The 23,195-nt window shown below is 46.2% G+C and overlaps 1 protein-coding gene across 4 annotated transcripts in view; it reads left to right on the top strand.

Moving 5' to 3' along the window:
* Window positions 1-7,413: 7,413 nt before the first annotated feature.
* Window positions 7,414-23,195, top strand: part of SLC4A11 (solute carrier family 4 member 11) — a 97,039-nt gene continuing 81,257 nt past the window's right edge. Inside the window, exon 1 of one of the 4 annotated variants that reach the window (XM_040590902.1) lies at window positions 7,414-7,577. In XM_040590902.1, the coding sequence (XP_040446836.1) occupies window positions 7,541-7,577 (37 nt within the window). In that variant the 5' untranslated portion in view covers window positions 7,414-7,540. Of the gene's footprint in view, window positions 7,578-11,727; window positions 12,015-14,418; window positions 14,520-23,195 lie in introns of those variants that run through there. The other 3 variants (XM_040590883.1, XM_040590893.1, XM_040590911.1) reach the window with 3 other exon arrangements.

Here is a 23,195-nt window from a genome sequence, read left to right on the forward strand (position 1 = left end):
TTGAACTCATGGGCGCTCAAACCTAATCAGAGATTCTCCACTCTTGGTGAAGCCACAGAGGGATAGCAATGTCCCTTCTAGAGAAGGACCTAAGCTGGGATGCTGCATTTCTCATGCTCAACTCAAACTTTGCTGGCTACTTGGATCTGACATGTTTCTTGAAATGCCTCTTCTGCTGCATCCTTCTACCAAATAGCCAGTTCTGATCCTGGTCTGCAGTGTCAAAGCCAGAGGTGTCAGGTTGTAATCACTTAAATTGGAAAACCAGTGCATCCCTGCTACTTGCACCCTACTGTCCCATTGCTGGGGGAGGGTAGCACTTCAAAGGGAGAAAAGCGAGAGGCTTTTCATGCAACTCAAACTAAGTTAAACAAGCATAGCATACTGTGAGTCTGTTTTAGCAGTGAGTAAAACACTATTGGGCTTTGAAGCCTGTTGTGGAACCCGAGGGGCTTTTTTTCTGTTCTTGTGTATTTGCTGCCAGCAATTGTATCTGCTCGGAGATGAAAGCAGTCATCCTAAAGTGTGAAGAATCTTCACAACCACATCCCAGAATATGATTGCTGTTTGTGTTAAAAGGGTGGTGGTGGTGGTGGTATTAGCTTATCTGGAAACTGTTAGTTGCTCCCAACTACTAGCTACTCTGTGCTGCAAGTTGTCATGAACCTGCTGCTGAGTCAGTTATAAAAACTACTCTGCTTAGAAAATGTTGGTCTTTGTTAGGCTTGGTTTAGTCTCTGCTGCTTTCCATGTGTTTTTGCTGGATATGAAACTGCACTGCCGTCTGGTGCCCTCCTTTTCTTGCCCATGAAGATTTCAGGTAAATATGTCCATGGATATAATGTGATCCAACTGGATGTGTTAGGCAAGGGGCTTTGCAAGTGAGTAGAGCTAAGATTTAAGGCTATTCGTTATTACATCTTCTGGTGTTGCTGAGTGATCCTGTCTTTTCTCTATTGCCTTCAGTTGTGTAATTCTTTATTGCTCTATTACATGACATCATCTGGATCTGCTCTCATGTCTGTTCTTTGAGCTTCATAACATGTTCAGCTAAGTCTTGGGTAAGGAACATAATTTATTTCTAAATCCGTTACTGCTCTGAAAATAAATAAATGCCATGTTAAACTTCTTATCACCAGCACGTTGCCTCCAGTGAAAATACTCACATTGTTTGAGTTGCTGCTAACTGTAGAAGAGAGGCTGGGTTGCCAGTGGCTGGACTTGTCACTGTGATATTTTTTTCTTTAAATTGTACTCTTGCACAAATAAAGGCTGGCAAGTGTCTTCTCTACTGGAATCAACAATCTTTTAATGCTCTGAGGCTAAACTAAGGCTGAAGTCAGCTATTCAGCTGTGGCTCTGCAAATCTATTGTGTGTTTATCTCTGCCTGAGACCTACTCATTAGGCTAGCAGGACTCATTGTGTAGCTGTAACATCATTTAAGGGTAGGCTTTTCCCATGATCTTACCGATGTAGAAACCAAAACAATGGAAAACCAACCATCTTTTGCTGAACGTCACCTCTTGGATGTCCTCAGAGGCATGGCTGGGTTTCAGAAATCCTCCTTGTACTGGTATATACTGTGTTCCATAACAATGAGGCATGCTGGTTCTCAGATGAGTTCTGGCAGGAGGGTGATGGAGCCTGGGCACTCTCTAGTCCTTGGTTGACTGCTGCTACAGGGTCCAGGGAGCAATGACACAGGCAGAGACACTGTGCCCTGTTGTTAATGAGCCATGAAATGGAGGTGTGCTTTGACAAGCTACATGGAGATGTCCTCCACTTAATTGCTACAGAAAAGTGAACTGACACTCAGGTGTTAAAGTGGCAGGCTAGAGTTTAACCTACTGGTTGGGAGATGGATTTCAATCCCACACTCACTTTGAAGTAAGTTTTGCCTTTATACCAAAATAACCATGAGCAACCTTCCTTCAAACTCTGGTTCAGATCTTGACCTCAGGTGCAGTGTTCTTAGTAGCCTGAGGACAGACCGTAGCTGTAAGCAATGAAATCCACGTTATTGCTGCTCTCTCTACATAATCTCCCTTAGTTTTCTTCAGCTCTCCTACCTTTAGGCATGATGCACCTCTCCTTTCCTACAAGAGGTGGAAAGACTTGAGATGGTGTTCAGTGTGTTGTAGGACTCCAAGGTCTGGGTTAGACTCAGATAAAGCTTTGTGTTGGCACTTCCCTAGGAAATACCTTTTGGGCTTTCCACACCTTCCTTGCAGGGAGCCTGGGAGGCCCTGCCGCGTGATGCACTGTATGGGCTGCTTTAACCAGCCAACAAAGGTGAGCGTATGTGGCTGCACTGTGTAGTGGAAGCTTTTGGTTGCCACAAGTCTATGCCAAACTTACAGCTCACCAGTTGCCGCCTGGAGAGCTCTCCAGACAATCTGCTAACTAAACTTTTTGGCAGACCACCAAATGACCCTCTTGTTCCCTTTGTTTCCAAGTTAAGCCCAGCTAGTGGGGACCTAAGTCTGATTTGAGTCTTGTCTTAGTGTTGTGAACCCATCTTTCTAGTAAGGTGTGAGCTTAACCAGTCTTAAACTGCCTGATTTCAACATAGCTTGTGAAATGTCTTGTGAAAATAGGTGGCTAGATGAGGAGCAACTCTTTAATGTCCCTGCTGAGTGGGAGGCCCGAGCATCCCCAGTTCCTGAACACATGGGAAGGAGATGGCTTTCTCGCCCTGTGGTCTAGGCAGCTTCCAGGGATGGCCAAGTTAATGATTTTGCCTTTAGGGCCCCAGACATGGAGAACAGAGTTTGTTCAGTCCCTGCTAACCAACTCTGTCAAAAGACCAAAGCCCAGGCAGCATTGGTGTCCATCACATGAACCACAGCTTAGTATTGCAGGTGTCCAGCCATGCTGGCTCCTGCTCTGCTGGCAGGTGGGGTCTTTGCGCTGACAAGACCTTCCAGTCAGGATGCCTATATTTTGTTAGGGAATCCTTACTCCTGCTGCTCCTGTAGAGGTGAGATGTACTTGGAAAACTCCAAAGAGGAAAAGGCTTATTCCTGCTGCTATCCCCTGCCCCAAACATGTGCTCCTTAGGGGGGCTGGACCAGGGACTCAGCAGTCAGATCCTCTCCAAGCTGCAGTTCTCTCCTGTGGTATTCAGCTCCAAGGTGGCAATGATCGTGTGAGAGTTGCTCCCCTTATGTGCTTGTAAGGGACCCTTAAATACCTCCTGGAGATGACAGCATCTTTGTCCCAAGAAAAATGAATTATGTTTTGGAGCGTGGGCTCTGTTTAGGCTAAGGACTGTGCAGTAAACACAGTTATGATGTTTGAGTATTCAGTCCTGCTTGCATCTCCTTGTTCTAGCTAGTAGCAATGAAAGTTGGCTGCATGGTCCTGGCCTAATAAAACTTGCATGCTGGTGTGACTTTTGCCAGGGAGTTTCTGCCTCTAGCTCTGGCAGAGCACACTGGAGAGACTGGCTGCCTTCCCTAACTCCTGCCAGTGCCGGGAGGAAATCACCATCTGGGTGCAGTCTGCATCTAAAGGAGCCTGACCTTCCTCTTCCCAGCAGCCCTTGGTTTAAACACCAGCTCTGGTCCTTGCTGGCCCAGCAGAGCTCCAAGCATCTGTAGGAGAGAGCCAACAGTGCATGAGGAGCTGTGGGAAGCTGCAGGGGAAAAAAATTCTACAGGAGGGAGGTAAAGGAATGAGTATTTATATTCCTCTTAATCCAATATAACTCCCTTTTCCTTTTGTCAGATGTGACCGGCTCTCCCCTTAGTTGTAAACGTGAGCAAGGGGAAGCAGTGTTGTGGTTTTGCCTTGAAGTATTGGTCTTCTGGGTCAGGTCCTCATACTCCTGTCACTTAAGCTCCCCCGATCCCTCTTGTGCTAAAGGGACTTGTGCCTCTTCTTGGAGTTTTGCAACTGTTTCTGGAGTCTTCTCTCTCCTACTTGGTTGAGTTTCTTGGCTGGGGGGCAACCCTGAAAGATTTGGTATGTGTTTGCTTGCCTCTGGAGAGACCGATACTGTTCTGGCTAATATTTATTTGTGCCTTTGCTGTGGGCTGCAGGACAGGCACCAAAAAAAAAAAAAACCCAAAAAACAAAACCCAAACAAAAAAGCTGATAGTTGTTAAACTCACCCCAATGTCTCAATCTGCAGGCTGCAACTGCTCAAATTTCAAGGTCACTAGTTACCTTGGCCTCTAATACTGAATTTTCTTGACTCTTCAAAGCAAATCTGGTGCCCCAGACCAGCCTGGGTCTCTGCAGAGCAACTTCAAACGCATGTCCTGAAATGGGATCTTTAGTGCTGTGGTTGAGACTGCTGGGATTCGGCTCCAGGGATGAGACCAAAGAGTATTGAAGCAAATGGTGGTGGGATAAACACTTCAAAGCCTTTCAAAGGACAAGAACTCAAAAAGGAGCTGTTACCTGGTGGTTCCCCAGCTCCAGAGGGGGAGTTCCCAGCAGGACGCTGCTCCCTCTGCTGTGCTGCACCATTTATTGCACTGTCCTGCAAGCAGAGCTGACCTGCAGCTGGTAGCACGGAGCAGGCAACAGGAGCTGGGTTTGTGCAGCAAACAGAAGTTTTACTTGAGTTGCAGTCAAAGCAGCAGGAGGTAGGGAGGGATTTGAGGTCTTCAGGGCATGATTAAAACAAAATAAATCATCTGGCTGCAGGTATGGCAGCACTTAATTTCTTTTTTATTATTTCTTTGCTTTTGTTGAAAGTCTTGGCCGTGTCACAGGCATGGGAATCCCAGTGCTACTTCATGCATGAGTGTTGGATGAGTTTCCCTGCAATGCTTGGGTCCACCTAGTGTTTCTTTCTCAGTTCCAAATTCTTACAGTCTCCAATGCTAGCCCACCAGGACAAAAAAATACCAGTCTTGGCAAAACAGTCCTACTAAAAAGCATATATAGCTGGCATCTGTGCCTGGCCTGGAGGAAACCCCAGGTACCTTCTGCTCAGGTACATGGCTGATCCTGCTGGATCATACAGGTCCTGTATGATGTGGTTGTGAAGGCAAACAAAACCCCACTTCCCATTGGTTTCTAGCCACAAACTAGCCTAGGTACAAAGACCAAGGTAAAGCCAATCAGGCAATAAGAAATAATTTACTAACAGAGGATAATGACCATCTGCCTTGAAGGGAGGTTGTCTTTGTATGTAAAGTTAGCAACCTGCTGGAGGGGAATAGTCAGATGAGGCTCCTCAGGAGCTGAAGGACTTGGGGTAGGGTGTAACTCCTGCTCCTTGGATCCAGCTCCCTCTGGGTCACTGTGCTTAGCAGGGCCAACAGAGACTGCCTGCAAAAAGCAGCTCTGGAGACACCGGGATGGACCAGATAGCTCCAGACAGAAGGTATCAGATACCTTCTCTGGTGTCTTGCATCGTATCAGAGAAGCTGATACCTTCCAGAAAGCTTTACTGGTGGTGGGGCTAATATTTCTAGTAAGGGACATCTACTGTTATAATAATTTTTCATCATTTGTAGGAAAATATGGTTTGGTTTGAGGTATAAAATGAAATTAATGTAGGGGCCAGTTTTCCACCGTTAGCTTTGTGCCCATAGGTTGTAGGTCTTGAAGGAATCCTACAAATCCCTGTGGAAGACTTGCATGAAATACAGCCCTGCAAAGTTGTCCTTGCATGCTCTTGCATGTATTCCCATGGTCATCTCCTTCCTGGTCATCCTCTTCCAGGAGGAGCTGACAAGGTCACCACTTGAGAGACTGGGCTCCCAGTCACCTGATGTAACTGGATGCCAGGCATTCAACTTGTGCAAGGAGTTAAATGTTGCATTAAATGTATACAATTTAATCCATTAAACCAGGTATTAACTTCTGCAACATCTGCATCTGCCAAATCAACATAATTAGATTAAAACAGATCTCCCTGCTCCTGTCGTGATGATTTTTGGGTGGGAATGGGCTTCTCTTGTGAGCTGAATGAGATGGCACTGAGTGTTCAAAACTGGAAAATGAGTTATTTCCTTGAAATTAATCTAGGTGCTAAATAAGGATGAATATTCTTTTCTCCAGTATTTTCTGGATCTATACAGTAGCTTAAGCCTTCAAATCTCAGCAGGGGGCTTCCCACCTTTAGCTGAAATGGTGTCAGATGGTTTTCTAGAAGTGTTTTTTTTGGATGTGGTTTGCTGGTTTAAATTATGGGGAAGGTTACTATGGGTATGCTGCCTTGAGACCAAGATCTCTAGCAATCAAAAGCTAAGATTTCTTTAAACCTATTTCACCCTTAACTTCCAAATTTCCCAAATTGCTTGCTTCAGCTGGATCGGACCCTTCTGAAGGGAGGGAAGATCAGGAAACAGAGAAACTAAACAGTCCAAGTTCAGGCTTTTATGGTATCGCAGTTATTTGATTATGATACAGTATTCACACAGGAGGTGATGCAAATGTCCTCATGCCAGTCTCTAATTGCTGCCTTGGTTTTATTTCAGCAAAGGAGTGTTAACCTTCATTTACTGCTTCCTCAACTGCTTTGTGGTCAGTGCTCCTGGTGTTGGTACCTACCCCCTTCTGGAGGGGGGAGTGATTTGAGCAGGGAGGCAAAAAAAATGCACCAAAGCTTGCTCAGGTTGTGAGCAAACAAGGTAGTACTGGCTAGGGAAAACTCACAAGGAAAAACCCAACCCAAAAAAATAATGCACAAAGCAGCAAAGATCCTGAACATCTTGTCTCGGGGAGGATTATGCCCTTATTTCTTGTCATCCTCCTGCCCCATGCACACAGTTTAATGAAAAAAGTGTAAGAAATATGCCTGATTTTTCTTAAAGTGAAGGCTGCAGGTTGGGAATCATCGCCCTACACCTGCTTTCAAAAGCTTTGTTGTTGCTGCCTGGTGTTGTGGAGAAGCCGGAGGTACACCACTGTGCTGTGTCCCAGAGATTTATTTTGCATGCCAGCTGGCCGCTTTTATCTCAAACATGCCAGTGCCAGGTTATTTCAGAGGAAGTTTAGAAGGGGCCGAGAAAACCAGTCAGGATGATGGGACCCTGTGGTGTACATCAGCAAGCTTTACGGGAGAAGCAAGATTTGTCAGCTCGATGCTTTTTCCCAGCTGTGCAGTTGCAGCAGCATCTTACCTAATGCTTCTAGTAGTGTTGCATCCCCAGAAAAGTGAAAACTGATTAATTAATTTATTTATTTAAGTGACGAGCTTTAGTGTAGGTGTGGGAGGGGGGAGAACTGACTTTAAATCTTTTCTTTGGAGTTCTTCGGAGCGCACCTGTGGCTGTTGCGGGGTGTGCCGAGGGCCCGGGCCGGAGCGGCGCGCTGGGCAGTGGCTGCGGGAGGGCGCTAGGACCCGGGCAGGGGTGTGCCACCGCGCCGTCCCTTCCCCTTCCAGCCCGCGCTCCTGCGCCCGGAGTTTCTCTGTATTTTTTTTTTTTTCCCCTGAACTATCCCTTTTTTATTTTTTTTTCACCGGGGGAAAAAATAAAATAATAATAAAAAAAAATAGAAAGCCCCTCGAAAGCATAAGAGCACCCGAAAAGCGTGGAGATGAAGAGGGGATGAGCGGAGTAAGGCGAGGCAGCCATGGCAGCGAGCCGGGTGTTCCACCTCCAGCCGTGCGGTGAGGGGCAGCGCTGGCGCACCCGGGGGGCACAAGTGTGAGGAGTTCTGCCGGCACTTTGCGGGGTGGCCCCCGCCCTGCTTTTTACCCCAGCTTTGCCTTTTGCAGCAACAGAGGGATTGGGGCTGGCGCCTGGATGCGCTGAGGCGGGTGGGCTGGTGGGGATGTATCCTGCTTCCTTGCTTGGATGGGTGCCGGGGGGAGGGGCAGAAATCCGGGAGACCTTCGGTTTTGCATCATTGCTGAAGGGTTTTTGGTGAGGACCCTGCTGTGGTCTGTGGGGAGGGGTGACACCCCTCGAATCTGGTCTCCTTGGGCAGCAGCGGGATGTTTCGGCGAAGGGTGCGCGGATGCGGTGTGGGAAAAGTACCAGGGAATGAAGGAGCAATGTAAAACTTGTTGCCTTGTTGCTCTGGGAGTGGCTACCACCCCCAACCCCATTTTGGTACTTGTTTATACCGAGCTAAGGGAGGAGTGCACGGTGCGGTGGCTAGCTCCACTCCGGTGCTTGCTTGCGGATGCGGTTGCCTGAGTGCATGTTGCTAAAAGTGTAAAAACGGCAATTAAAAAAAAAAAAAAAAAGGAACTATATGGCTCAAGCTGAACTAAAGTGCTTGGGCAGTCCGTGTGCATTGGCAAAAACTCCAGCGATGTGTGTCTTTTTGTTGTTTTTTTTTTTTTTAAAGGCAGGGATAGGGCGGGTTTAAACACACTTGGAAATGCGCTTTGGTTTTATGCTAAACTTGAAAAAGTTATTTTTCTGAAGTGCTAGCCCTGCTGCCTTACCGAAGGAAGCACTTCCTTAATCAGCATGGCTGCGTTAGCACTGGTTTGACACTAAATTAAATGACAGGGACTTGGGTTCGTGTACGAAAGTTTGTTCTAGAGTAGAAGCAACTGTAGGTGGCACAACAGCTTTTCCTGCAAAGCAGCGAGCGGGAGGCTGGTCCTCAAAAACTTCTTTTGAGGATCTTTTCTCAGGAAGGATTGTGCCCTTTTTTCTTTTCTTCCCCCTCCCGGTTTAATGAAAGAGTTTGGTTCAGATCTGATGTTTTTCTTCAAAGCTTTCTTCTGCGCTGCTGGTTTCCATGTCCATGGCTGTCATTCTCCCTCTGGAGACCTGCTGGCGCAGACCGGCTGTCCATCGGCAACATCCGTGTGATCTACTGCAAACATACAACTTTTTTCCCCAAAGTGTTGCAACATGTAATGTTTGCAGGGCTTCTCTTGTGGGTTTTCTCTAGGTGTGGACATAGCTTCTTCTGTCCTTTGCGGAGTTACTGCCCCTCAAATGCTAAAGCATGGGATAAACTGCTTGACCCCCGGATAAATCCAGTAGTATTTCAGTCTTCTCACTTGGGTGGCGGCTGTTGGTTTTGTGGCTGGTTTTTTTGGTGGGGTTTTTTTTTGGAGGCTGGAAGGAAAGCAGTGCAAGACTTTGGTCTTGTCTACACTGTAACCTTGCTCATTGCTACCACCCCTGAGAGCTGCGCATCACAGTTTCCTTGCTATAATCGAGATGCATTGGCTAATTCATCTCAGCTGGAGTCCTCTAGTTTAGAAATATCAGTGGGTTTTCTACAGTTGCTGCTCTGTAAGAATGAGGTACCGTGGAGGCAGTTCCGCTCCGGCTCTCGTGGTGTTCCTTGGCAATTTGAGTGCTTCAGTTTGTTTAAATGAATGCAGCTAGAATTAGGAGTTGGGCTTTTACATGGAGTGCTCGCTTGACTCCCCCAGTGGCATAAATATCTGTATGTAAACTCATAGTGCCTTGACTTCTAGTAAAACTGTAGTAAATCATTTCAGGCTGTAAACAGTTGTTAAAGCAAGCTGCATTTTTATGTTGAGTGAAAATGAAAATGCCTTGATTCCTAAAGGCAAAAGGTTTTGGAATGTGTGCTTTCTATATTGTCTTAAAAAAGAGAAGTGTCAGTGAAAAGCTTGATATTTCCTGCAGAAGGGAGCTTGAGGTTAGCTAAAGTTGGATTTTAGTCTAGAGTTACTTGACTTAGCCTGGTGCTGTTTTTATTTGACTATATAAAACTAAAACCTCCTTGCCTTGCAGAACTGTGGTGATGTTCTGCATATGTACTTCATTCCTGAAGACAGGTGCTAAATCACACCTGGGGGGGAAGCTGTTTGCTGGGGTGGGGGTGGGGGTGTGGGGTGGGTGGGTGGTGAGTAATTCTAATATTACACTGTGATTTACGTGTCTCTGGGAAGCCACGGCAGTTGCTATCCAAAAGCTATTGCTGTTGTTTGGGTGGCACTTGAGTTACCTCTTCCTAATGTAAAACCACTTCTAGAAAAATCCCGCTTCCTTATGTAGGTTTTCTCTGGGAGTAAACAACTCTGGGACGCTTTAATGACTCATCATCATGAAACTGTCATCTATCCTCTAAATATGCAAATGACTACCAAGCACACCAGCAGATATCCAGCATATGTTAAATCCAAGCTACCTTCGCTGCTAGCAGCCGCTGAGAACAAGGTGTGGTGTTGTCACTGCGAAGGCAGAGTAGGAAGTCTGCTCCAAAGGATGTAGAGCAGTGAGGTTAAAACTGAGACTGCTGAGGCAATTCCTTAAAGTTCATCCTAAACTGGGTTTGAGCATTGTTTTGTAATCATGAAATCTGCAAAGCAGCTGCTCCAGGAGTTTGTGCTGGGACCTGGTGAAACTGAAAAACTCGGGGCTTTTTTTGTTGTTGTGTTTTTGTTTTTTTTTTTTGTGTGGGTTTTCTTTTTTTTAATGCAATATAATTTTCTAAATATGATCTGGGATAAGCTCCCTATAGAGCCTTTTTGCAGAGCATAGTGACATGCTGGCCATGCAGGCCTGGAGCAGAGCACTGTGGGCTTCTGCATCTGTCAGTGCTGGCTTTGATATCAAAGTGCTTAGCTGTCACTTATAACTCCATGGGGTTTTTCTGCTACCCCTTTCTAAATTCATCCCTGTCTCTGACTTGAAGTTAAAAAAAATAATCAAAAAGCAGCACCAAGGGCTTCAATCTAACTGTATGTTACTGAGAAAGGGTCTGCAAGCTCTAGTGAACCAGTGGGAGCTGTGGTTTGGGTAGGGCACAGAGGAAGGAGTCCAGTTCCAATCCTTATAGATGTCCTGCTGAAAAACTGCAAGAAAATGGGGAGATAAGCACAAAAACCTGATACAGGCCACTGGAGCAGGTAACACTGATTTTGTACTTGTGTTGGGTGGGAACTTCTCTTCCTCCTGTGTGTTTTGGTTCCCCAGGTTTGAAGGACCTGATGCAAATGGCAGCAGAAGGGGCTGTGGCTTGGCTGCCCTGGGGGCATCCCTGCAGCCATGCCGTGGGGGATGGACAGAAGCTGGTGATGTGGGCTGTGATGGGGGGGGGGGGGGGAAACTTGGATTTAAAGCTGGTGGAGAGATCTCAGCGGGTCTGTGCTTGGAGCTGGGCAACCTTTGTTTCAAGATGCTGCCGGGTGGGTTTTGAACAGTGAAGGTGGAGTGAGTTATTACCGGGTGCTACCCACTCATGGGGAAGATGAGTGGAAAATTAGGAGGATGGAGGCAATCTGGGGGCTGAGGATGAGGTGGCTTTCCTGCCCCTTTGGTGCTGGGGCAGGTGCTGGTGCACTGCAGCCGTGGAAGCTTTTGCTTCAGCTCGCACCCCTGGGGAAAAAGCACCCCACAGAGCACAGTGTCAGGCATCGGGTTTATTCTCCTTTTCCTCTTGCCCGTTGCCGTCTCCTTCTCCAGGAGTTAAACACCTCTTCCCCCTGCTTGCAGCCTAATTGCATCCCCAGGGTTTAACACTCGTGTGTTTGTTTTATTCAACGTGTTGGCTGTTCCCACCGGAACAGGCTGATTTTTTAAATTATTTTTTTTTTTAGGGATTGGGGGTTTTTTTTGCTTATTGTGCACAACAAGCTACTGCCACTGCACAAGATATTCGTTGGGGGGCGGGGGAGGAATTGTAGTAATGCCAGTACTTCTTGAATATTATAAACCTGGCTTATCAGCCCGATGCAGAGCTGGAATTTGTCTCTTCCTGTGCTGCATCTCTGCTTTCTGAGAGGGGCGTTTAAATACAGGCTGAATACGCAGCCTTTCCAGTCTGCTCTGCTGGGCTGTGACAGCAGCAGCGGGGCTGCTTGAAGCAATTTTTTTTTTTTTTTGCGCTAATTCCTCTCCAAAAAGGAACTTCTCGGGGAGAAGGCTTTGAGACTGCATGTCCCAACAGTACCCATTGAAGGAGGTGAAGGGAGACGCGGTTTGCTTCGTACCTGGCTCTCCTCTTTTCTCCGTCCTCATGGAGCCAGCTTCTTTTTGCTATCCCCGGCTCACCTTTCTCCGCTCGCCCTATGGGCAGTTTGGGTCGAGTGCTGGGTCTTCGCAGGATTTGGCCCGGTGGCCACAACGTTTGGTGACACAGAGGTGGAGTGGGCCAGTGGACGGTGCGTGACTGGGGATGAAAGGGTTGGGGACCGGAGGAGGGTGGCATGGGGCAGCAGAGAAGCCTGCTGAGATCTGGGGGGGCTTTGGAGTCAGCAGGTAAGGAGGGAGACAACACAGGCAGGACTTGGTGGATGCACTGGTGTGGTTGTGTTGATGCACTCTTCTCTTGGACCTCTCCTGGTGGTGCTTGCTTGGCAGCTGTCATCTCCATCAAGGAGCAGATCCAGTACCTGCTGCACCCTTGTGTCTGGGTAAGCTGGCCAGGGAGAGCTGACAAACAGTCTCAGCATGGAAAAAAAAATAAAAATAGAAACTGATATTAGCCAGTTTTTTGTTTCATAAGCTTGTTCACTTGGTGAAATTAATCCAGCAGTGTGTGAAACCTGAAATACCTGCTGGAGGCTAGGCGGGCTCGTTTCACCCTTAGGGCTGTGATGCTGTCAGCGCTGTCCTTTAAACTGTTATTAAAGGTATCAAGTGTGGGTATAGGGGAAGGTATTAAGATCCTCTGCAGATTTGTCTTGCTACGGGGAAGTTCCTTTAACATCAGCATGGTTAAAATTTTTACATGTTGCTCTACTGCAAATAATTGATTTGGGGAAACTCAGTAAATCCTCCTGTTTTAGAAGCTGAGCTCTGCTGTAATTGCTGATCCCAAGGACAGGAGCCTTGACTCTCTGTAAAACTTCTTTGGGGAAGATATCAGGCTCAATGAGACAAGGTCCTAAAAAGCCTGATTTAGCTTTGAGGGTGGTCCTGCCTGGAGCAAGGAGTGGGGCTAGAGACTTCCAAGGGTCTCTTCCACAGTCAGATATTTTATGAACCATGGTATACTTCCTTTACATCTTATTAATAGTCTGAATATGATGCACCTTACCTGGAAAAGCTCGTCAGGTGGCATGCAAAAAAAAAAATAATGGAGGAGACTGGATGAGCAGTCTCAGCAGAGAAAATGCGTAGGAGGTGTTTAAAAACATGCATTGCCTGTGGTTTCATGCAGCGGAAACAAGTCTGTAGCAGGGACTGAAAACGGGGGTATGTGGCTCTGACTGAATCCCTCTGCTAAAAGTGATGCCTCTTCCCGAGCCGTGCTGTGCCTTGCCTTGCTTCATGCTGGGGAACAATTGCTGCCTCCTGGTAAATATGATCACTGGGAAATTTTTACTGAAGTCACAGTAATTGTCAGAGTTACTGTGAGGGGAGTGACCCAGTCTTGCCAGCATTTGGATAACTTGTTATTTATTTTTGTCTTTTTTTTTTTTTAAGGGTTCTCCTTTTTCTAAGGTTAACTTGATGTTGTTTTGGGGCATTAGGGTGCGCTTTTTTTTTTTTTTTGCCAACATAGACCGACCATTCCTCTGGGCTTTAAATACTCATCTGGGAGAGACTTGGCTGTTATTAAAAATCTTGAAGTGTAAGGAACATGAAGGAGTAAATAGGCTGGGGGGGGGGGGGGGGGGCGGGGCAGGGAAACAGGGGGAGACAGCACAGCAGGGGATGTGGCATCTTCTCTCAGAAGCTTTTTTAGCTACAGGACAGTCGAGTGATGAGCAGACAGGCTTGGATGTAAGTCTCCTCAGATGGGGTGAGGACCCTTCTGCTCTATTTTCTGCAACTTGCTGTTAGAACACGGAGTTGTTGCCCGGTTTCTCATTCCCTTATGCAGGCTTCTCGTTGAATGCATGCATTAACCCTTGCACTGCTGCTGCCCAGTCGGCTGAGCTGTTATGCTGGGTAATGTGGAAAAAACATCAGAGCCCAGCCCTGCGATTGGGCAGGCACCGTGCTCGCGGAGTACAGCAGCTATATCTTTAAGAAATTTGCTGTATCTACCTCTGAGCAGCAGGTTTTATTTCCCCCCTCCTCTGTTCTTCCTACATCTTCACATCCTCTTGTTTTCCCTGTACTTCTGTCTGTAAGGTACAGTATCTTCTCACTTCAGTTGAGCCTGGCTGCCACAAAGCTGCCTTTTTTTTTTTTTTTTTTTTTTTTTTTTTTAAGGAGGCACAGGGGCTTTCTCCGTGCAGCATCCGGCAAAACCCAACGGTTCCAAAGCGCAGGGTCGCTTTAATTGTTCTATTTTTCCCTTCCTTGCTACCAGAGACAAATAGCTCCCAGAGGCGGTGGGATCTGGGTGGCCGGAGGAGCAAACCCAAAGCCCAGCCTTGGCCGGTGGCATGCGGAGCGGTGCTTCGCAGGCGTGAAGTTAGCGGCTCGCCGGCATCGGCATCGCTGCTGGGCTTGGGAGAGCTGGGGTGGAGGTGCCCATCTGGGAGCTAATGGGTTGCGCTCTCACTCCACCCATTTGCCGCTCGCCAATTGGAAGTGAGGGAGAAAGATGCTCTGGATGGATTAATATTGGAGCCATTGAAAAAGCACGAGACATCGCTGCCTCAGCCACCTGAGCAAGTGGCATTTGGGAACAAGTGTGGTGGCTCAGGGGGAGCAGCCAGCAGGGGAGCGGAGGCTGTTCAAACAGCATCTTTATTAAGGAAGTAGTGCAGGTAAGTTATGGTCTTAAGAAAAAAAAAAAAAGGCGAACAAAAAAAACCAAAAAAAACTGAAGAACTACTGTTATTGTGTGGTGCGTTTGGACAGAAAATCTAGAAAACCAGCTCTGCCAGCTCTTTAATTATTTAATTCACTGAAGTAAGGCAGTACTTGATGTATTTTCAATGGGCTTTGCTGCTTAGTGATATCTATTGCCTGTGCCGGATGTCTCTGTGCTGTTGTGTTTAAGGATGGAGAATACCTTCTGAATTCAATTTACATTAACCAGGATGCTGTCTTTCAGGGTCTGAATTTAGTTTCAAGACATGCATGGGGAGATGAGCACAAGAGATCCTGCCTGTTCTGATTGTTCTCTAATTAATGCTAAAACATCCTAACAGCCTGTGGGGCTTTACATACTTATGTTTCATGTGGGGAAAGTGCAGTGCTGAGTGAAAACAGAATGCATATATGTGATCTGTCTAAAATGCTAGCAAACATCATCCCTGTTGCTGTAGCCATGGAAGCCATGTAGACGAGCCATAAACGATGTCCTAATGAATATCACTGTCGTTGGACGGGGGCATTATTTTTTTTTATTTTGGATTGATGATGGACAGCAAAATCAGATCTGGTGCTGCTGACTGTCCCCCCTGCCCGTGGTGGTGGTGTCACTGCTGCTGTTTTGTGGCTCCTAGACGTAGAAACTGTATGGGGTGATTTGTTCTAGCCTGCAGAGCCTCTTGGGACTTGAAATCCCTGTTTGGGGGGGGATGCTTGAGGCTGCACAGGGCAGCTGGGCTGTCATTTGGGTATCCTTTAGACTGTTTTCACTTTTAATGGCAATGGGGGTGGGATGGGGGGTGTCTTTCTATGTCTTGCCTGGAACAACAACACAACTGAAAATGTGTTTGGTGATCAGGTGGCTGCATTCACTGCTCTACTTCTCTGTCTTTCTATGTTTCCAGTACGGATCTTGGTTTTGACCAGACTTCTGGTTTTGTGTGAATTGGAACTGGTCTCCTGTTCCATATAGGTGCCTCTTGGGGGAAGGGGGGTGGGGGTGGTGGTGGTGGTGGGAAGTGGTACAGGAATAACTTGCTGCAAAAGCTTGACCCGGCCACTGCTGCCTCTTTAGCAGCTGTTTTTATTTCTGGTGGCAATAAGATAGGAGATAAAAACTTTCTAGAAATACACTTTGTTCCAAAACATGACCCTGGTACCCTGGAGGGATGCTGGAGTGTGAATCTGGTGGTGCTGGGGCATCTTTTCTACCTACCCTAAAGAAGAGGTCTTATAGCTACTAGTTTACACCTTGCTGCTTAGTTTTTACAGTATTTAACACAGTTGAACCGCTGCAGGGAACAGCTCCCTTCCTCTGAATAGCCTCTAGCAAGTGAAGTATTGATAGACTGTCTCAACCATTTTTGCATGTTTTACACAGTACCACTGCAGGTAAGTGGCAGGTGGTGGCCTGTGGAAGACTGCCTGTACAAGGAAAGCATTTCAGAAAAAAAAATAATCTCAGACACCTCGTAGAATCCCCATTCAAGCCTGACCGAGATTTGGGGCCATTGCAGTATCTCTTTATTCCCCCTTCTTTTTGATTAGAGAATTAGGAGGGTTTTGATAGGGCCCTGTAAGTGAAAGATCTGTCTGAAAAGCTGTCAGTAAGAGTTAATGCTTTCTAAATTATTTAAATGTTTCAGGAAAAGTCTACTGAAAAGCCTCAACTGGTCTGTTCTTGGGCCTTTGCCAGCTTGTGGGATCTCTGGAGGTATTGGCTTTCACTCCTCGCTATGTAGCACTTAAGGAAGAAATCCTTGCAACTCTTAAATCACTTTTTAGGGGCCCAACAAAACAAAACTTCCCCTTTTCAACCTGGAAAAATAGTGTAAAACAAAACAAAAAAAAAAAAGCAGATGTCCCAAATTGTCTGTCCACCAGCCAAATCCTAAAGTGGTGGTGTTCCCCTGTTTCTCAGTTTCTGCTCACCTGTGAGATGCTGGCCAGGAAACCCAGCGGCAGAGGAAGAGATATCCCATTAGCAAAGCAGCTGCACGGCTTTCCATTTACAGGGTCGCTTCCTCTTGTGGCTCACCTCTGGGAGGCACCCTCGGATATTAATTGCTCGGGTAGGCTAAAATGTGATGAGTCAACCTGGACAGCCTGGTGATGCTGGTAAATCCCAGGACTGCTGCCACCAGCCTTTGGTGTGCATGGGTTTGGTGTTTGGTTTGTTGGATCTTTTTTGTTGTGTGGGGGTATTTTTTGTTGGTTTTGGGTTTTTGTGGTTTTTTTGTGGGGGGGGGTGGGGGTGGCGGAGGGCAGTCTCCAGCTGCAGCAGTGACAGCAGCTACCAGTGATCTTTTATTAGATGGTTTTATTGAGATGGGTGTTCTGGAGGAAGCTGGGGAAGGGATGAAGAGGGGAGTTGTTCAATGCAGTGGGGAAAATGCCTTGAAAGCAGACATGTCTGATCCCTGAGCTTGTGTGTGGGTGTGTGTTTGCCTGGCAGTGAGCAGGCAGGAGGATGCTTCTTGCTTTATCCTTTCAATATGATGCTTTCTATTTTCACAGCCAGCAACTGTGAAAATTAGTTCTGGGGTTTTGTTTACCAGAGTGATGGTGGCATGATTTAAGACCTCCTCATACCATTTCCCTTAATCAGAAGAATATCCAGCTCCTTGCGTATAATCCTGGATTCGATACTTTAGTGCCTGCTGAGCCACGAAGCTATAAAGTTGTCTTTTCCGCCTGGATCAGGACTGGCATGCCGGGGTGGTCGCACTGTGGTGGAGGACAATGTTTAGATAGCTCTACGGAGCAAAGCTTTATGTCCAAGTGACTAGTGCACCATGCATAGCCTAGGAAATGTCAGAGGGCTGGAGTTGTGTCCTCCAAAAATCAGAGAAATGGGACACTTCCCAGGGGTGTTAGAGATACTTAGTTTTGGTAATCCAGACCTTTTAGTCCTAAAAATGAATATTCTTGGGAAATAAAACCCTTGTGGGAAGTAAAGAGGTGGTGAAAATCATATAGGGATACTTCTAGTAGGAGGGCAGGGAGGTTAAGCAACACATCTATGCAATTCTGTGGCAGGAGCATGTTAAACATGCTTTTAAAAAGTGCTCTTTAAGAGAAGCATCCTCTCCCATAAGGACTGAGGATTGCTAGACTACTTGGCTGTGTCTACACATAAGGAGGGCAAAGCTTGCGTTCCTGCATGTCTGAGTCTCTTGGCTAAAGCAGCAATTTGTCATTGGATTGGGCTACTTAAAAGCACCATCCTTCTCAGGGTCTGCTCTGGCCAACGCTTCATTTTCTAAAAGCTTACCAAGGTGAAGGTGTTTGGAGTAGGTTTAAATCTTCCGGTCATGGCTGTCTTCTAGACTGCTTTCAAGACCTCAAAAGTTGATTTCTTGTAGGTGTTTACATGCAGACAACACTTTAATCAACCCATTTAGGTGAAGGTCTCCAACAAAAAATCCCCTTTTTATTATGAAGTTGTGTCAATGTCTGCTGGTACCCCATACTGCTGCCTTCATTAAACCTAGGCATGGCAAGTGAAGGTGAGTCCCTCATCCATCCTTCAGCATCTGGCTGTGTTTTTTCAAAGGCTTGACAACTTTAAGGAGGATGAGAAGCTGAGAAGAAAACTGGGGGGCAGCAGTGTGGAAGGGGAATATAGACAGAGGGGAGCCTGCCCTTCCTGCAAGTACTGGCTGGAGTGTGCCCGTGGCTTTGACAGTGATGGCTGGTATATTGCTAACTCTTTACTCTTCAAGCAGTGCTGTAGAAAGCAGTGTTAGGAAGATGTTTGGACATGTGTGATGGGCTTGTGGATATAACCGGGGAAGGAGGAACACCACAGCTGGTCCTTTGCAGACCTGGGTAGCTTGTTATGGGGCTGTGTTAGCCCTTGCCTGCAGTTACACCACTGAAATGAATAAAGGATAAGTTGAGGAGGGTAGGGCTCTGGTGTACCTTATGAAAGGAAGGGCTTATCTCCCTCGGCCTCTGCCGGGGATGAAATGTGGATGGATGTGTGTCTGTGCTGAGAAAGCATGCGCGGTGCTGGCAGGCAGAGCGAGGCTGTAGAGAAGAAGAGTCCTTTAGTCGATTCTGACCCTTACCTCTTCAAGATAAAACTCCCTGGAACATAGCAGTGCTGGTATTTCCCATTTAATGACTTACAAAAGGTCTTTTTACCCCTCTTGAGCTTTTTGGGTTGTGGTTTTTTTTTTTTCTGTTATGTTTTCCTTTGTCTTTATCGATGGAAACTGATGCTTTCTGGGGGAAGTTTTAAGTTGGGGTTTGCCACAGGCAGCAGTGCTTGTACACAGTATTAACTAGCCATTTTCTTGTCCAAGTATTAACAAGCATGCCTTACTCATTTTACACTTCCTTGAATTACAGTGACCAGTCTTGAAACCCTGACTTGTGTGGTTTGGGTTTTTTTCCTTTTTTTATGCTTCTCTAGGTGCAGAGAAAACAGAGTAAAATCTGAACCTTTTGCCTTGTATGTCAATTGTTACTGCCCAGACCAGCAACATAGGAGCATGCTTCAGCTCTGTGCCAGTATGAGCTGTGCTTTCACCAGTGTTTTCCAGTTGAAGTATGTAGGGCTCTGGGAAGTGATCAGCTGCTGAAGGTGTAGATAGAAATAAGAAGTGATAATGTAAGGCAAAATAGCTTTCTAGCATGCTGCTGTCCAATCATTCTTGCTGACTTGGATGGTTTTAAGTAATTTGCAGCAAATGTCTCCACCAGGAGATCTTGGTGCTTGGTTCTTCCCTGAAAACTGTCAAAGTCTCATGTTTTAAGAGCACAGGTGATGCTTTGTGGGAGAATCCTGTGCTATTGATATACTTGGAACTGATCAACTGGTCAGTGTGATCCGATTTGCTGCCTGTGGAGCTCTCTGCCTATTCTTCTGTGATGATGCAGTTGTGCTACGAAAGGAGTTTGAGACTTCCTCGTCCTCCTGCTGCTGAGCTCTTGCTGCATACAGAGACTTTTAAACTCTCAATTGCATGCTCCTTTCAGTTAATGCTCCACATAATTTATAAAAATAAGTCCTGTCCTGCAGGTTTCCTTGGGGATATTATTCCTTGCGTATGTGTTTTTTCCTTTGAGTCTGTCTGGTTTTTTGCTTACTTTGGGTGGAGGAGGGGAGCAGCATCCTTTGGTCGTTGGGTATCTGAAGCACATAAACTGTGGCACTTTCCTTGCCCCAAACTGTGTGAATCTGGGTGCAGCTTCCCAGTCATTTCTGCAGCTGGGGTCTCCCTTGTCCTGTGATGTTAATTCATGGTGGGATGGAGAGAACAAAGAATGAGTGAGCTCAGAGTTTAACATTGAACACCAGGTCTGGTGGAGGCTTGGGCAGAGGTAGCCTTGTCATCATCTCCCAGATCAAAGCCTTGGATGAGACAATACATTCGTTCAAGCTGGATTTGGTCCCAGAGCTGTTTGAGGCAGTGCTACTAACTGCAACGTTCCCCATCACGTAGGGAAGCTGGTTCCGAACTACTTAATGGTAATGATGGACACTTTTAGCATTGACTGACAAAGTCCTGGAAGTCAGCTTGGAGTGGCTAAAACCTTGCTTCAAAGCTAAGGCCCTACATGCCTTCTGGAAAGTAGATTTCTTTCCATATAACTGGGTAGTTTGGTCTGTCACACTGAGAATTGGTATTCCTTCTGGGAGGAAACTGGGAAAGTCTAAAGGCTTTTTCAGCTGAACAAGTGATTCTTCTTGTAACTTCTTGCTAGGAGGCTGCAGTGTTTTGCTTTATTCAGCTTTAAGGTAAGGACATTGCATGTGCTGATGAGTTTCAGAAATGTCTTCAGAGTTCCAGCAAAACAATGTTGAAGAAGGTGGTGGAAATCGGGATATTGGAGCACACCCTGAGTAAAACATGAAGGTACCTAATGTTTTCTGATCAGTACTTAACAGGGTGAGTAAATGTTCCTGATGTACAGGCAGCCTGTGTTCAGAGACAACCCAAGAGCAGCCGATGTTAAAGGGCCTGTAAATGAAGAAGTACTTTTCCAGTAACTCAAAAATGGTGTTGCCTCAAAATAAACTCCAACTAAATATCAAGAGACTAGAACTTGGAGAGATTTACTGGAGGGAAGTCATAAAAGCCAAAGTCTGTAGTACCACTTGTAGAAAGCTTGTTAGAGAGCTCTGCTTTGCCTTCAATACAAGGCTTGTGCTGCAAAGGGCTGTTTACTTGGAAGATGCCAGCAGCAGAACATTGTAATTGAGTTACTGAAGTATCCAGAGAATGTGTTTTTGTTTGTAATCCACTAATATTGGAATAATATTGCAAGGCTCAAGAGAACTTATTACTAACCCTAAAACAAGAGAGTTAAAATGGGTTATTATATCTGAGACACGTTCCCCGCAGGAATTTAATAATGGAGGGTGGCACGGTAGGGTTTTGTTGTTAACTGTAAAAATGGTAAGAATGTAAGAAATCAGGAAGTATACCCACTTCTTATCTGCTGCTTCCCACTGTGGATCATCTGATTGGTCCTAGTCCTAAGACCAAGTAACTTAAACGACAGCAAACTTGACTGTCCTACCAGTTAAGTAGTAAACTTTATATACCTCCCCCTCGGTGGCTTTTGGAGTCACTGCAGTTGCACCAAGGGAAGGACTTACCTCTGAAATCTTGAGCCGTATCCCTATTAGCAACAGGCTTTGTTTTCCATTTTGCAGCATTTCAGTGCTTCAGCTCTTCACTTTTACCTTTGAATTCAACACTCATAAAGGGATGAGAAACTAGTCAGAAGCTTTCCTTTAAAAGAACAACTAAGTAGTGACACTTTTAATGCCTGTCCAATTTAGTCTCATCTAAAAGATATCCCTGTGGGGAATAAGGTGGGGTGGCAGTAAAAACTTAGTTGCTGGAGGAAATTAACTCTTAAAAATGAGCACTCCTTAAATTGTCAGAATTTAATGCACATGTGCTTTTTGGCAGATAACAGAAGATGGCATCTTTTTCTGCCTTTAGAAAGGGAGAGCAATCAGGGAGTTTGGTTGTTCTTGTAGGCGTTGGATGAGAAAGCAGAATCTGGAGAGTGAGGATATAAGCTTCTTGGTGAAAGATACTAGAGGCACGGGAGTGAGTTGCTGTGCTGTGTATCTTGGCTCCTTGGGATAATGCTTTCCAGCTTTGTCTCTAGAAGCCTGACCTTATGTCTTGCCGAAATTGCTTTGCATCGAATTCTTGAATTGATGAACTCTCTGAAAGAATGCTTGGGGGATAGGAACTGGCAACGTGGGCTTGGTGGACCCGAGGGATGTGGTGTGCTGGTGGGGAGAGGGGAACTCCCACCCTGTGGCAATAAAGTGCTTTTCAGGCCGTAGGTCTGCAAAGGCTAGTACAGGGGGCTGATTTGTACTTTGTGGAAACAGTTCTGCTGCTTCAAGCAAACCCCTGGAGCATTGTAGTGTTGATCTCTAAGGTATTTGGAGACTTGTATTCCTGCCCAGGCTCCCTTAAGCTAAACACTTGCATTGATTACTGTACTGTTTTTAACTGCCCCTCGGTTGACCTCCTAATTTTGAGAGCAGAGGTGAGATGGGGAGAGGAAATGCAGGTTGGTGTGTGTGCATCAGGCTGTGGGGATGTATCTTATTGCTAGAGAAAGAGGGCCCTGCCTTGCTGTCAGTTCTGCACAACTCAAACCCATTGCTCCTTTCTTCAGCAAAACATGACTAAGGAGCTGAGACTTTGGATATTAAAATCCCGTAAGCCTTGTGAAAGGCGAGGCATATGGAACCTACTGATGTTTGCCTTGTTGACTGCCACTGAGCATGCACTGAAGTATGGTCTAGCTGGCATGGTCTTTAGGTAGCACCGCAAAAACATAAGCTATGCTTGCTTGTGTTAAACTGACTGGGGAAATACGGGGAGAAAGGGGCTAACAGCATAAGGATGACAGATATTAATTGCACTCTTACTCAAACCTTTCTCCTTTGTTCTGCTCAGTTCAAAAGGTAGGTGGATGCTGCTTTCTCTAGACTCTCAGATGCAGATGATGTGGCCCCAGTTTACCCTTCCTACCTCTACTTCTGCTAATGCATTGACCTTTAAGCTAGTCCCAAAGCTCTGTGCATGTGTCTGGACTTGTGTAAACACCCCATCACCTTTTGCCTCCTGGGCATGTTACACAGTGTTCCTGATGTTAATGTGCGTAGCCCCTTCTGTGGGAGTTGTAGCAACTTTTCAAAAGGCTCCAACAAGCCTGTTTTGAAGTCTGAATCCCATTGGTCCTATGGGATAGCATTATGTAGGGAGAAGACAAATTATCAAGGCTGGACTTTAGCCAGGACCTAGTAGGGTGAATGCCTGACTTCCCCACCCCCCACCCCCCAAACGTGCCATTGCATTTTTAATTACAAGGTTAAGACCTCTGTTTTATGACTCATCTGAAAAAACAGCACCTCCAACATAATTGCCTGAGCATGTTGCCTAGGGGACTGTTGCTCATTAGTGACTCAGAGGAACTAGTGCCACCTAATGAAATGGCACTGCCTGCTATAATACCCCAGCCATGCCCTCTTCATGCCTGGTCCAAGCAACAACCACACCAGAGTCTCCCATAAAGGTGCAATGTGAGCCCAGGTGATGCGGCGGTTAGAAGGTATTTCTAATGAAGAAACCAACCAA

Source organism: Falco naumanni, chromosome 1 (genome assembly GCF_017639655.2).
Source record: "Falco naumanni isolate bFalNau1 chromosome 1, bFalNau1.pat, whole genome shotgun sequence".
Lineage (NCBI taxonomy): Eukaryota > Metazoa > Chordata > Aves > Falconiformes > Falconidae > Falco > Falco naumanni.